General features: G+C 33.5%; 1 protein-coding gene across 1 annotated transcript; it reads right to left on the bottom strand.

Moving 5' to 3' along the window:
* Positions 1-5,746: 5,746 nt before the first annotated feature.
* LOC11443469 (mRNA cap guanine-N7 methyltransferase 2) lies at positions 5,747-11,977 on the bottom strand. The gene is made up of 10 exons (XM_003602169.4): positions 11,735-11,977; positions 11,561-11,658; positions 11,400-11,471; positions 10,668-10,777; positions 8,217-8,339; positions 8,028-8,120; positions 7,650-7,718; positions 7,425-7,513; positions 7,214-7,311; positions 5,747-6,177 (listed from the first exon to the last, which is right to left on the bottom strand). Exons 1-10 carry the CDS (start codon positions 11,928-11,930, stop codon positions 6,046-6,048), a joined length of 1,080 nt encoding a protein of 359 aa, XP_003602217.1. The 5' UTR covers positions 11,931-11,977; the 3' UTR covers positions 5,747-6,045.
* Positions 11,978-13,926: the final 1,949 nt, after the last annotated feature.

Raw genomic sequence — 13,926 nt, 5'->3', positions numbered from 1 at the left:
GAGCAAGTTGATAGTCGGGGAAAGTAAAACAATGGTAAGCAGAGTCATAGAATTGGACCAAGGTCTCCAAACATCCTTTCTCAACATTTGTCCAAAGGATACCAAGCAGCCTTCCATGACGATCATGAAAGTCTTCCGGACTGGCTACCTTAACTGCAAGATCCCTTAAGTTCATCAAATCCAATTTCTTGAAAGTGAACTTCCTAGTGTTTCTTCTCTCCATCCCTTTGATATTTACAAAAAAAAAAATTATATAAGCCCTTCGATATTTTGATGAAAGAAGTTTTTATGGATGAATGCATGTATGCATGATTATGCTGTACAAATGGTGAAAACATGGTGAGGTTTTAGGTCCACAATGATGGAGTCAAAGGGTAAACACGTCATTTGGTAAGGACTATGGTCTCATTTGTACCTGTATCACGGGTTCTACCAAGTTCCCAGAGTCTTTAACCGCTTCCGAATGTCATCGGGTTACGGAAATACTTCCGGTCCAACAACGTTCGTAAGAAAGTCTCGTCTGAGTGTAGTATCGCGTATCAACTAGACCAAGACTACTCTTGATTAGCCACCGCACTACGTCCTAAAAGGCCAAGATGGGTAATGGTAACTAAAGGTCCTCAACTTCGACGGTCACTTGAAAATACAATGCCAACACGACTACTCATGCCAACATAAATTAATTCCAAGATTCCTCCATTGAGCGGGGTTACACCACATGAACCAAAACACGAGACTTGACTCTCGGAATGGCACTTTGGTTATACCACCATCTTATCTTATGTTTCCCTCAAGCCCGGGTGTAGGACTTATCTCACCACTCACGTTAAGGAAAAAAGAAAGAAGAAAAGAGAACATATATACCAGTATTTCCATCCTTTATTTTTGTTTTTGTTTTAAGCAAGTTAGAGCACAAAGAATTAAATAAAGCCAAGTTAGGCTCAACCCTCTTAAGTGTCCCCAGTGAAGTCGCCATTTCTGTCGCGCCATTTTTCGGACGTCAAGGCCATTTGATTGACTCTTGACTCACTTTTTATCTCACGACTGAACAAATTTTTTTTTAGGGGAAAAAGTTCCAAACCACCCATTTTGAAAAGATTTAGGGTTCGGGGGTTGGTTATATTTAGGGAAGGTATTAGCACCCTAAATATTCGTAGTACTCTACGAGAACCTCTTGATTTTTATTTAACTTTTTGTGCTTAAACTTGCTTGCTTTTAAAGAGATGAAAATGGAATTGAAAGATGAATTGAAAAGGAAAAAGAAAATTGATTTTAATTGAAGAGACAACAGAAAATTGTTTTTTAGTTGACAATTGAAAAGAAAAAAAAGAAAATTGTTTTTTTAATTGATTTGGAAAGACAAGGTCCTCTGCCTACGTACCCGTGAGGGATCAAAACCTCGTAGTTCGGGGTAGAAATTGACGTTTTGATTTGTTTGGTGTCTTTTATATGTTTTGAGAAAGGTTTTGAAATAAAAAGCCAAATGGCAAATGGGAATTGATTTGTGTTTTTTAGATTGAAGAAAATAGACTTGAAGTTGAATTAGAATTGATTTGAAATTTGATTAAGAAAAATAAAAGAACGATCACTTGATTTGAGAATCAAGGTTTGTAATGAAAAAATATTTTTGTGATTTGTTATTTGAATGTTTTTGTGGTTTTGGAATAAAGATATGAAAATTATATAAGCAGAATGAGAAAAATGAAGTTAAGCTGAATTGTGAAATTATTTTAACATGGACCAGAATATTCTGGAGAATAATTAAGTTAAACAAAAATAAATAAATATTAACATTTAAGTTTGGACCAGAGCACTCTGGATTAACAAAAATATAATATTAACAGTTAATTTAGGACCAGAGCACTCTGGATTAATTTAATTAACAATGACCAGAGCACTCTGGAGAATAATTAATTTAAACAAAAATATAATATTAATAGTTAATATAGGACCAGAGCACTCTGGATTAATTTAATTAACAAGGACCAGATTGTTCTGGAGAATAACTAAATTAAGCAAGAATATCATATTAAGTTAATTTTGGACCAGAGCACTCTGGATTAATTTAATTATTAAGGACCAGATTGTTCTGGAGAATAATTATAATATTAACAGCTAACTGGGGACCAGAGCACTTTGGATTAACAGATAGAGCGAGAATTAAAATGCATGAAAAAGAAATTAGAAAAATGAGATGCTGGGGTGTGTGAGCAGTAAAGGAGGGTGCAGGAAATAAAATGAGGAGGATTGGGCCTTGGGGAACAAATCTCGGCCGTTGATTTGATCAACGGCCTTGATTGGATCTGTTGAAGAAGAGGGGTATAAATACCCATTCTTTCCTTTTTTCTTCATTTTTTCTTTCTTTCTCTCTCTCTTATTTCTTATTTCTAGAGAGAGAGGCTCTGCCTTCTCTCTAGAATTGCTTCATCTTCTCCGACGAGGAGAGGCCACCGGGGGTGGTTCCGGCGCGGTGGCCGGCGAGTTTTCGCGGCGGCGCCACCGCGCCGGAGTTAAAAACTCCTCCTTTTTTTATTTTTTTTTTACCAAAAGATTACCCTTTCCCTTCTCCTTTCTTTTTTGGAAACGTTTTTTTTGAAATGAGGTTTAACGGACCCTAGATCTACAAAAAGGGTTACTACCTTTTTATTGTTTCTTTTTTTTGATCTGGATCTGTGTTGGTTTGTTGATGGTGTTTCACGGTTGGTTTGATTTGAGTTGTGATGGTTCGGTTTTGTGTGAAATTGATTTGGGATTACGGGTTTATAAGGGTGGTGCTGGATTTGTGGATGTTTGAGGTTGAACCTGGCTGATTTGAATGGTTGATTGTGTAGTAAGGTTTTTGATGATTTTGGCCTGAGTTTGTGTGGTTATGGTGATGCGGTTCTGAAAACGGTTCGGATTCAGTTTTGTGAAAGATCTGTTGTTTGCAGTTTTTGCGATTTTAAATTCTGTGTTTTTGTCTGTTGGGCCCCCCCTTCTCTTGGCTGCTTGCGTGTTGCCTTTATAGAGCTTGAGATGAGCAAAAAATTTGTTGCTTGGAGAGGAATATGACAGCCTGTTTTGAGCTGTGTTTGGATATTATCGGACAAAAATTTTGATTTATTTTAGACATTAAAAATAAAATAAAAGGACTAAAAATAAATAAAACAAAAACAAGATAAAATAAAGGTTAAAAAAAAAAATGAATTTAAAGTTAATAAAAGATGGAAATTAAAATTAAATGAAAATTGAGAGAAGAGGGCCCGACTCGGAATCAACTATGAGGTATTTTAAAATACCTCCCTGCCGAAATTTTTGCTCGAAAGGCTGAGACCGGTCGGAGTTAAATGACACGTGTCAGTGCTGTCTTAGGTCAAAAATTAGGGTATGACAGTCCCCGTGAGCATAACTCAGTTGGTAGGGATATGCATTATTATATGCAAAGGTCGGAGTACGAACTCCGAACACCCCACTTCTTTACCTTAAAAAGGATGAATTATAGCCACTAGGCTACTTGACAAAAACAAAAAACTAAGCATACTACAATTAAAATTCCTGTTATCATTTAAGAGTATTATTGAAAATAGATGAAATTCGTGTAAAAAATATCAATTTTTTTTTTTTGATGTAGTTTGTTATTTTGATTCTCTTCATTGTATCAACATCTTTAATGGTCCCTCCATGAGGTTTTATGTTTATGATGTTTCGATTCAAGATATAAAAGAGTTATTGGAGGAAGAAAATGTTACGATGAATCACATCCTCCGAGAAGGGAATCAATGTGCGGATTTTTTGGCCAAATTTGCTGCCTCATCAAACTTTGAGTTTCTTTGTCACGAGTCTCCTTTGGCGGATCTTTTGAATTTTCTTCGGAGTGATGCAGCTGGAACTTTTTATTTGACGGTGTAGCTCTTTTTTTTTTTTTTTTCTGTTTCTTTTGTTTTCTTTTTCTCTTTTGTTTTAGCTTTGTAAAACCAAAAAAAAAGTCGCTTAAAAAAATAAAATAAAAGGAGAGTCAAGCTGGAGAAAGTTGTTTTAAGATATGATAATGCACCATAAACTCAAGCACAACAGTAAATGAAACGGGAATTGGGGGAAGAATGGATTGGAACCTACTACTTTTGTACTTAGTCAAACTCACATGCATGACTGTTATTAGATTTGACCAATTTAAATGTTGTATATTTATCTAGACAAATTCTTATTTATTTAATCAATCATTGCATCAATGAGAGATGGTAAATGAGTGAATAACTCAATGAAAATTAAAAATATAATTAGAACTTGCTTATTAAACAAAATTATCTTTTAGTTTGTACAAAACAATATTCCATTTGTTTCTTTTAAATATTATTATGAGAAACATTAGAGAAGCTTCAAAGACATAATATATTAATTATTACTCTAAAAACTTTAATGTCAACTCTGATCTTGGTAAGTTTTTGAGATCTAACCAAACTATGTAAAAATGTTCAAAAAAAACACATACGACTAAAGTGTGTCAAACAGTCAAAATAGGATAACGTAACCTCTCAATATTCAATATTTACTTCATTTAAATTCTACTAATTGGGAATTGGGACACTTGCTTGGGGGAGAATATCCAAAACAGAAAATTGTGTGACTAAAGAATGCCAAAATAGGATAACTTAACCTCAAAATATTAATTATATGAGAAATTTCTCGAATGATCTAATTAAGCCAGATTACTAAAGTCAATTCTTCAGTCTTGAACTCTATAGCTGGTTGGAAATTGGAATGGAATATTTCTAATAAGGATATTGAAAATGTTCCTGATAATTGACCTTTATTTTTTTCTTTGTAGTTGTGTACGATATTTGGAAAGATCAGAATGATCTTGTTTTTTCTCAGTCTTCTTCCATATGTAACTCTTTGTTCTTCCAATTCCTCAGTCAAGGTAAGGCCATTGATAATGTTTTCACTCTTCATAAGCGCCACTTGATGCCTACCAAGCAAGAGGTGGCAATTAGATGGTTTAAACCTCCTCGTGGTTGGTTTAAAATTAATGTCGATGGTTCTTTTAAAGCAGTGCTACGCGTGTAGACCTTATTTGAGATTTTAATGGTAGATTTGTGAAAGGTTTTTTTTTAGTAGAGTTGGTTGTTGCTAAGTTGTTTGGACTGAACTTTGGACACCAAGGGTTGGTATAAAGCTTACAAAGACTCAAAACCTTCCCTTAATTATTTTTGAGCTAGATTCAGCAGCAGTGGTTAATATGATTCAATCGGGATCTACCTCCAACGTGCCTCTTCAACCTCTCCTCCAAGAGTTCATATATCATCTCCAACTTTCAGATTGGAGAACTTTCATTACTCATGTCTATGGTGAGGTTAATCATTGTGCCAATTGTTTAGCAAATATGGGGCATTGGGTCCCTTCTTTTGATTGAGTTTTAGTTAAGGTTATTCCTCCTCCTTTAAGCATTATCTTAGCTAATGATATAAGGGGCACTACTTTGCCTTGTTTGGTTTCGTAACTTAATTTGATACAATTAAAGGTACTTAAATTTTGATAGGTTTTTTATATCTAAATATCATGAGAAAGAGATTTTGGTAGGGAATTGATGATGTATGAGCATTGTCCTGCTGAAGATAGTTTTTTACCCAAGGGTTATGAGCCAGGAATTTATAAGCTGATAACGCTGGTGATGCTACCCAGCATGTAATTTGCTTGTAAATTTTCTTTTATGGCTTAGGCCCTCTTTATTCAAAATAATAATAATAAATAATATGTTAAACAGTCAAGATAGGATAACCTAACCTCTCAATAATGAGTATTTACTTCATTTTAATTCTACTGTTTGGGACACTGGGTTTGGGAGAGACAAGATCCAAAGAAAATCATGCGACTAAAATATGGCAAAACAGGATAACCTAACCCCTCAATATTGACTACATCTACATGTCAGATAAAACACCTAACCTTAAAAAAAACAAAGGGACGAAGTACGAGCCTAACTTCCACTTTTTTGGGATGCAAGTAAAATATTAACAGCATTAAGCCAATGAAAATAGCTAAACCTATATCTTGATTAAAACAGCCATATCAAAGTGCTTCTGGGAATCGTAGTTCTGCTGGGCCAGGGCCCAATATCCCTTTCTGCTCGCTTATCATGCCCAGCCCAATAGAAGAATCCACTACATGCCCATTTATTTCTTCATCCCACCAACTTGTTCCCTGTAAAAAAAATGTACCATGCAAATGCATGTGAGTACCATCCACAAAATTAAAATAGTTTGGATGCAAAATGATTTAGTTTTTAACTTGTAAAACGATTGAAAAAAATAATTCTGCAAAGCAAAACCCATGAGGTAGAAGCATTTGCACAAAATTAGTACAGTATAATAATTCTATAAAGCCACAGTTAGGTGAATCATAAGCAATTTCAGAATTATCAGTCTTAAAGAAACGAGCTCATTAGTTGATTGCTTTTCCTTGAAGAAAGTTAGTTACATGAAAAAGGGAGGAACCTAAAGTTAACCACTTTGCCTTTTCACTATAATTTAATTTTGATGTAATTTTGTCAAAATTTATCACTTTGGATTCAGGCTTTCTCACCTTTATTCTCTTGAATGACTCAACAATATATTGGAAGGTTTGCTAGTTCATTTACAATTAAACAATATAAAGCGTCACCCACCATGTGAATAACCAAGGTTTTATTTGATTTTCTTCATAATTTTTTTCATATTTTGTTTATAATTGAACTTTTCATTCTTTGAATTGATGTTTTTTGCTGGTATGGCACACTTGCATGCATATGACTCAAATAAAAGCAAGCATTACAGCATGAAAATTCTTACAGATACACAACAAGAGGACAGTAGAATGTATGGGACAAACTGTGGAACCAACACATAATGGTCAGTATTTGGCCAAGAGCAAGATTTTTTTTCTTATGTCCAGTGTAAGAAAGAACCATACCGCAATTCATATATATTTTTTGAGCATGTTGGACAGCTCTTTTCATTAACAAGTCATGTTCAATTGGATTGAGATGCCCAGGCATAAATTTTCAAAACTAAAACCTTTTAGTGCGTGTGCATGGTGGTGGACGCTGTGTTTTAAAATAATGTTAAAAAGCATGTCATATGACTCGTTAAGTGAAAGAACAGAAAAGAAACAGGTACCTGACACATTCTAAGAAAATAAAACCAAAACTGATCAAAATATAAATATAAATTCTTATAAATTCATAATAATCATTAATTACCTCATCGAGATTATAACTAGCATCTTGCAATATTGGAGTTGTAATTGGGGGTGCGATTTCTGGGTCAGGCTTTTGAAATATAAATGTTGTATAGAGACCTGCATTGGAGTAGAAAACCCAATATATGAGCATTCTCGTAAACAATAGCTGGAAGGGAACCGAAGAAACTTGCAAGAAATAACATGGTAAAAAGAAACGATTAATGCATTACCGAGCACGTCATATGATCGAGGAAGAAGTTTACCCCTAGTATCCAAAAGGTTTGGAGCATAGTTTGTAAGCAAGCCTGCTAATTGTGCTCTTAAAGCAACAATCAAGGGAAGTAAATTGAATAAGTCTTGCAATTTGTAAACTCCAAAGTTGTTAATAATGCAAATTATACAATTGAAGAATTTAGCATAGAAGGACAGTATCCTCCAGAGAAGGTGACACTAACCTGTTGTCATCATAAAATTCGGTCAAATTTTGGATCTCCACATACTCAAGACCAGCTTCCCTGGCCAGCCTATGTATTATGAAACATCATACACATGACAGTGAGATCTATTGTACAAATCATGATTGAAGATATGAACCTAAAAGGTAGAAGCAGACGCCCATTCCTTTAGAAATTTAAATTTTACTATTCATATCTAATAAAGTCAATTTCAGCATGTTTGGAATTTCTTTATGAGTGAAATCTAAGCAAAATGAAGCATTTTCATTTAAATCAGATTTGCTTGGTAATTAGAGTGAAATTTATACAGTGCATGCATTAGCACAAACCAGCAGAACTCTCGGTTGTCAATCTTGAGTTTTTAAATAAGAAGGATACCTTATTAAACTTGGAAAATGAACCAGGCAATGAGTTTCAGCTGAGACATCATTGGCGAATTTCAGCTGATACTTCTTTCCAAATAATGGAAACCTGCAAAGGTTAAGGAGATTCAAATGAATAACAATGAACTGTAACTGAAAGCAAAGTATATGCAACATGCAGTTAATACATTATGGAGATGTGTACTTTTCTTCTTCAACTTCAAAAGCAATCGTGTAATTCTCTGTCCGTATGCAGTTGGGAACAATGTTTGGCTTCATACTGCTGCTTCTGTTGTGATAGGATTCAACATTCTTCTGATACTTGGCCCTACACGATGCCAATGTTAACAAAACCAGTACTACCTCCGTTCCTTTTTAATTGTCACATTTTAACATTTTACACAAACCAAGACAATCAATAAATGTTGCTACTTTTGATACAATAATTTCTATTTTTACTTTAATAACCTTATTTATTTAATATCTCATTACATATATTTCTCTCTCCACAATAATAAATAAGGGTAATATTAGTAAAGTAACATTTAATGTTGCATTGAACTATGTAAAGTGACACTTAAATAGGAACAAAAAAATTCTCCAAAAGAGACACTTAAAAAGGAACGGAGGGAGTATATTTCATGTAAGATCTCATTCAGACTTTAAATGAATTCTAGGAGAGTAAATACCCAAGTTGGCCTCGGAAATTGTAAGACTGTATCAAACCCTAGAATTCCAATTTTGGAATATTGTTAATGTATTGGGTATTTACAATAAAAGAAACTATTAAAAAACATTTAGATATTAATGAGTTGGATAGGGATGTGCTATATGATAGAATATTATGATGTCGTTTGATCCATGTAACCAACCCCGCTCAGTCCTACAATTTCAGAAACCAAATTAGGTGTTTACTTGATTTTTGGAAAGAACGATACTGACAAAACTAATAGCGCTCAACTGCAAAAGTGATGTGATGGATGAAATCCATAAGCAGAAAATGGCTAGAAAAAATTACAAGTACAAGAACAAGGAAAATTGTTTAAACACGAGAAGATCATTCTTTCTCTAGTTTTGTACTTAATTTTATGTGGATTTCAACTGAAAACACTGGATAGAAATAGATCTCTATATCATTATAAGAGCATGCCAGAACTCAAATAAATAGATCATCCTGACAAAAGAGGAAAGGAGTATGTGCACCTTTTTTTTTTACCAAAAAGTATGTACACCTTAAAGCCAATCACTAGCATAAAAACCTGAGGGCATGTTTGGATGGAGAGTATTGGAGTGGAGGATTTTTTAGGGTTAAGTCAAATATTTTGGCATACATTTGAGATTTAAAAAAAAAAAAAAAGAATAATATGATAGACAACCAAATAACATTTCAATCACACTTAATTTATTTCTAGAAACATGTCATAACTTCTTTAATTTAGAAAAGAAAAGTAAATCCTGCCCTCCAAAATCTTCCATCCAACATACCGTAAATTTAAGCCGAGGATCAATACAGAGATCAAGTTTGACACTACTTGAACCTTATGGTAATAGCAGTGTAAAACAAGACTGATAAGTGTGAATTTTATGTCATGGTTGGAGGGGTGTTCGCGGATTGGATTGGTTCGGTTTTGGGAGGAAAAACCAACCGATCCAATTACTTCAGTTTTGTTATTTGCTCATCCAATTTGTTTGGTTTTAAAATCAAATCCAATCCAATCCAAATTTTTTCGGTTTGGATTGGATTGGTTTTCGGTTTTCATTGTTGTAAATTTTTTCATTTTCTTTTAAGAAAATATATTATTTTATGACATTTCATAAAAAGGTAAGATTATGAATAAGATGAATAAGTAGAAAATAAAATAGTAGGTTAAGTAAAATAGTTACAAAATCATAAATTAATAATATTTCTTAAAAGAAAGAAAAAAAAAATCAACATTATTAAAGAACAAGTCTAGAAAATAATTACAAGATTGTAAATTAAGGAAACATTTATAAAAATTTCATATAATAATATATATACAAGTATAAATATTTCGGTTTGGATTGGATTGGTTTATACAAAGGGAACCGAAAACCAATCCAATCCATTTAAAATTGCATGTTTTTATTCGGTTTTTTGGTTCGGTTATTGCAGTTTGCATTGGATTGGATTGGACATGAACACCCCTTGGAAGAAGGCAAAAACATAGCTCAAAGGTTACACTAGAAAAGAACTAGTAGAAATTTCACTATGAAAATTAGGTATTCTAATACAGCATCTATCCAAACCCCAATGGAAAACTGAACAAGTGAGACAATGTATTTGCACGTCTATTAGATTCCCCAAGAACTGTTTCTCTTGAGAATAATGGAAATGTTTTTGCTTGCAGAGTAACGATAAAAATACAGAACAATTCAAGAAAATCCAAATTTTCTATCTTTAAGCAAAACTACACAATGTCATGGAAGTAGGTCATTCAAAATGAAATATATATAAGTATAACGACACTTTATTCCATGTAAGTTGTGTCAAATGGGTAGACTCTCCACGAAATTGACAAAAATTTATTTGGACACATATGTCGTGAATTTTCTTCCACCAAAAAAATAAAATAAAACAGAGAGCGTGCAACTAAAAACAGGGGAATAATAGGCCTTTGACAATGAAGTTCCATACCATATAGTAGATGAGTCAGGAGTAATGCCAAGAAAATATCCCCCTGGCTTCAGTAGAGATGACACATTTTGTAGAAGTCTCCGCGCTTTCTCTTCGGTTTCAAAACACAACTGCGTTAGAGATGTTAATCAGAAAAGGAGCAGTAAGCAAATCAGAGGGGACTAATTAAGAGAGGGAAAAGGTGTTCGAAGTGATAATGACAGTAAGCGGAAACTATAATTTACCAAAAGGACTAGAGAGACTGTCTATCTTTGCGTTTACTCTATCCTCTTTTTTAAAGGAGATTTATCAGAGTAAAAACAAGAAGTTAGAAAATAGGATTAAATGCACTTTCGCGCTATGCCATTTGAGCGAATTCTTGTTTACCCCTGAAAAAAAATAGATTCCAACCTTTGTAATTTAAAGATTATTTGCTTTTAGACCTTCATGAAATTTGACTGTACAAAATAGATGATATGATATGACAGCAGGTAAACCAGCATTTGCCCAAATGGTATGTTGTTGAAGTACCTTTAAGCTCGAAATTTGATGCCATGAAGGTCTAAATGAGAGGAATGTTTAGATTAAAAGGTTGGAATCTAACAAAAAATTATAGGGTGAAAACTGGAATTGAGTCAAATTGCAGGGGTTAAAATGCATTTAACACTAGAAAATAAGATACCCTAGATTAGGAGCTAGACAGTAACCAACTAACTGGATGTTAACAGGTAAAAGTAAAAGAAGAGAAAGTACCTGCAAATGCTGCAAACAGCAGACAAAATCAACTGTATTGGTCTTGTCTTCCAAACGAATTTCTATACTTTCCTGTAAAAAAAAAAATAAAAAAAAAAAAGTTGAATTTATAAAACCTTAAAGAGTTAGAAATAGCAGAAGAAAGGAAGAAAAAAACTAACAGTGGAAGGGTCAAGGTGAAAGAAATGGGTAGTGCAAGATTTGTTGTTGTTGTCCCCCAAGGATTGTCGAATTTGTTGAATCGCAGAAGAAGAAACATCTGTGGAAATGAAGCAATAATAATTAATGAAGTAATTGAAGTAGGAGATAAGAAATGAAGAAGAATGCATACATACCTATACCAATGTAGTTGGCAATTTGGGAGTCGAGCCATTTATGAGCATCAGAGGCTTCTCCACAGTACAATTCGCAGACGGTGGCGTATGGGTGAGCGAATATCTTTATCAAAGCCATTTTCGCAAAATCATACAGACGTTGATGGTTTGACATTGACGACGACTCGCTCTTCCCTAATTGACTACTACTACTCATCGTTTTCCCTGATTCTACCTCCGTCTATTAAAACTAAACTAGCTTTTTATACGGGAGAAGAGGTAAAGATATATGTTTGTCTATATGTAGTAATAAAAAATTGGTTTTAGACATACGTTTTCCCTTACATTTTTACCCCTGTCTTCATCTTCTTCTCATAATAAAAACGAGGGTATTTTTGTCCATTCCCATGTCATTTTGCTAATTTGATGACGTGACAGTGATTAAGTTGGTCAAATGACGAAATTTTAAATGATTAAACAATGTAAGGGTAAATTGTCAAGATTAACGATTACAGGAACTAATTTTTAACTGACGCCTAATTGCAAGGACGAAACACATCATTAAACCTAAAAAATTTAACCTATATGTTTGTCTATACCTCAATTCATGCTTTAAATAAGTGTTTTAAATCGTATCTTGTTGTCTCATCAAACACTAAAGTGATACAAAGTATAATAAAGATATTATTTATATTGTTTTATATTTTTAGTTTTAAAATAACTCATTTTCAATCTGTGTTTAAACAATTTATTGAAAACTCAATTTAATCGAACTCGTCTGAGTTGATCAAACAAGTAGCTTATAACATTTAAGTTTGATTAGAAATTTGAAATCTATGATCTTTTTTAACACTCTATAACTCAATTTATGCCTCTGAAAAAATAGAGAAGATGAGAAATTATTCTAAACATAACCATGTTTTTCGAGAAGTTTTTGTTTTAATACACATTCCTATTATCCATTGACTCTCTCAACACAACTTTCGTTTGAAAGCAAAGGTAACGTAACTCTAGAAATCTTTCCATCCATATGCATGTGTTTTGATAAAGTGGGAAGTGATTATGGTTTGGTTTAAGTGAAATTGAGTAATATATTTCTACTATGTTTAGAGAAATAACATCACGTCGATATGGTAGTGTATAACTTTTTAATTACTTGGATTTTATCGAGGAAGAAGGAAGTTACATCCATACTTTCCGACACGATCAATTCAATACTTTTAATCTGTTAAAATTCATTACTAGATTAATAAACCCATATTAGGACTAACAATGGTTATCCATGGACACAAATATTATGATATTCATGTTTATCACGTTGGTTAAATATGATATTTGTAAATATTGCATAACTCCGTGGATAAACTACAAACTTTTACATAAATCCATGATATATATTCTTTTAAACAAATTTCTTCATGTCTCCACCAACTTTACAAAAATACATGGACGTTGTTGACCAAATTTTACGGAGGGGAGGAACTGACACTCATCAGTTTACTCTCCAAAGTGCTTATAATTTGCAGCAAGAAACCTCTTTGGTTGTGGAAGGTGATTCGAATACCTTATGGAGCAGAAGGGTCCCCATCGTATCCATACCTTTATTTGGTTGGTCGCTCATTGAGGATCCTTGGCAACTGTCGTCGCAGCAAATGGGGGGCTGATATTTCCCCTGTTTATATACATCAGCTGGATGCAACCTCCAATTAGTTAGGCTAAGTTTAATTGCGATGTTATTGGAAGTGATATGGTACTCTTGCACAGTGTGCTGATAGATGGATCAAAGCCCACTTCATTAAGATTGGAAAGTGTGATGCTTTTCATGTTGAAATGTGAGACACATACCTAGGTTTGGACATGGAGTGGAGGGAGAACGCCACTCATCTTATAGTGAAGAGCGACTCAAATATTTTTATCGATATGATTAGTGAAAATTGCAATTTTAGTGAGTCAACTTCTACTTTGGTTAGCCATATTTGAAAGCTTTTGAGTTTGAATTGGATAGTCAAAGTTATCCATACCTGGTGTGAAGACAACAAAAATGGATACTGGCTTGCTAATTTTCATCATTTCGATGAATTTTCTAGATTCTCGTATTTTTGAGACTCCCCCTAGTGAACATATTTTATTTGATAACATTTATGAGGCTTGCATATCTATGACAGTTGTTTAATTTCTTAGTTTTCTTTTATCTTTAGATCTTGTTCTCTTTT

This window comes from Medicago truncatula, chromosome 3 (genome assembly GCF_003473485.1).
Source record: "Medicago truncatula cultivar Jemalong A17 chromosome 3, MtrunA17r5.0-ANR, whole genome shotgun sequence".
Lineage (NCBI taxonomy): Eukaryota > Viridiplantae > Streptophyta > Magnoliopsida > Fabales > Fabaceae > Medicago > Medicago truncatula.
The sequence above is the reverse complement of the archived record's forward strand: the minus strand, read 5'-3'. Positions and strand labels throughout refer to the sequence as shown.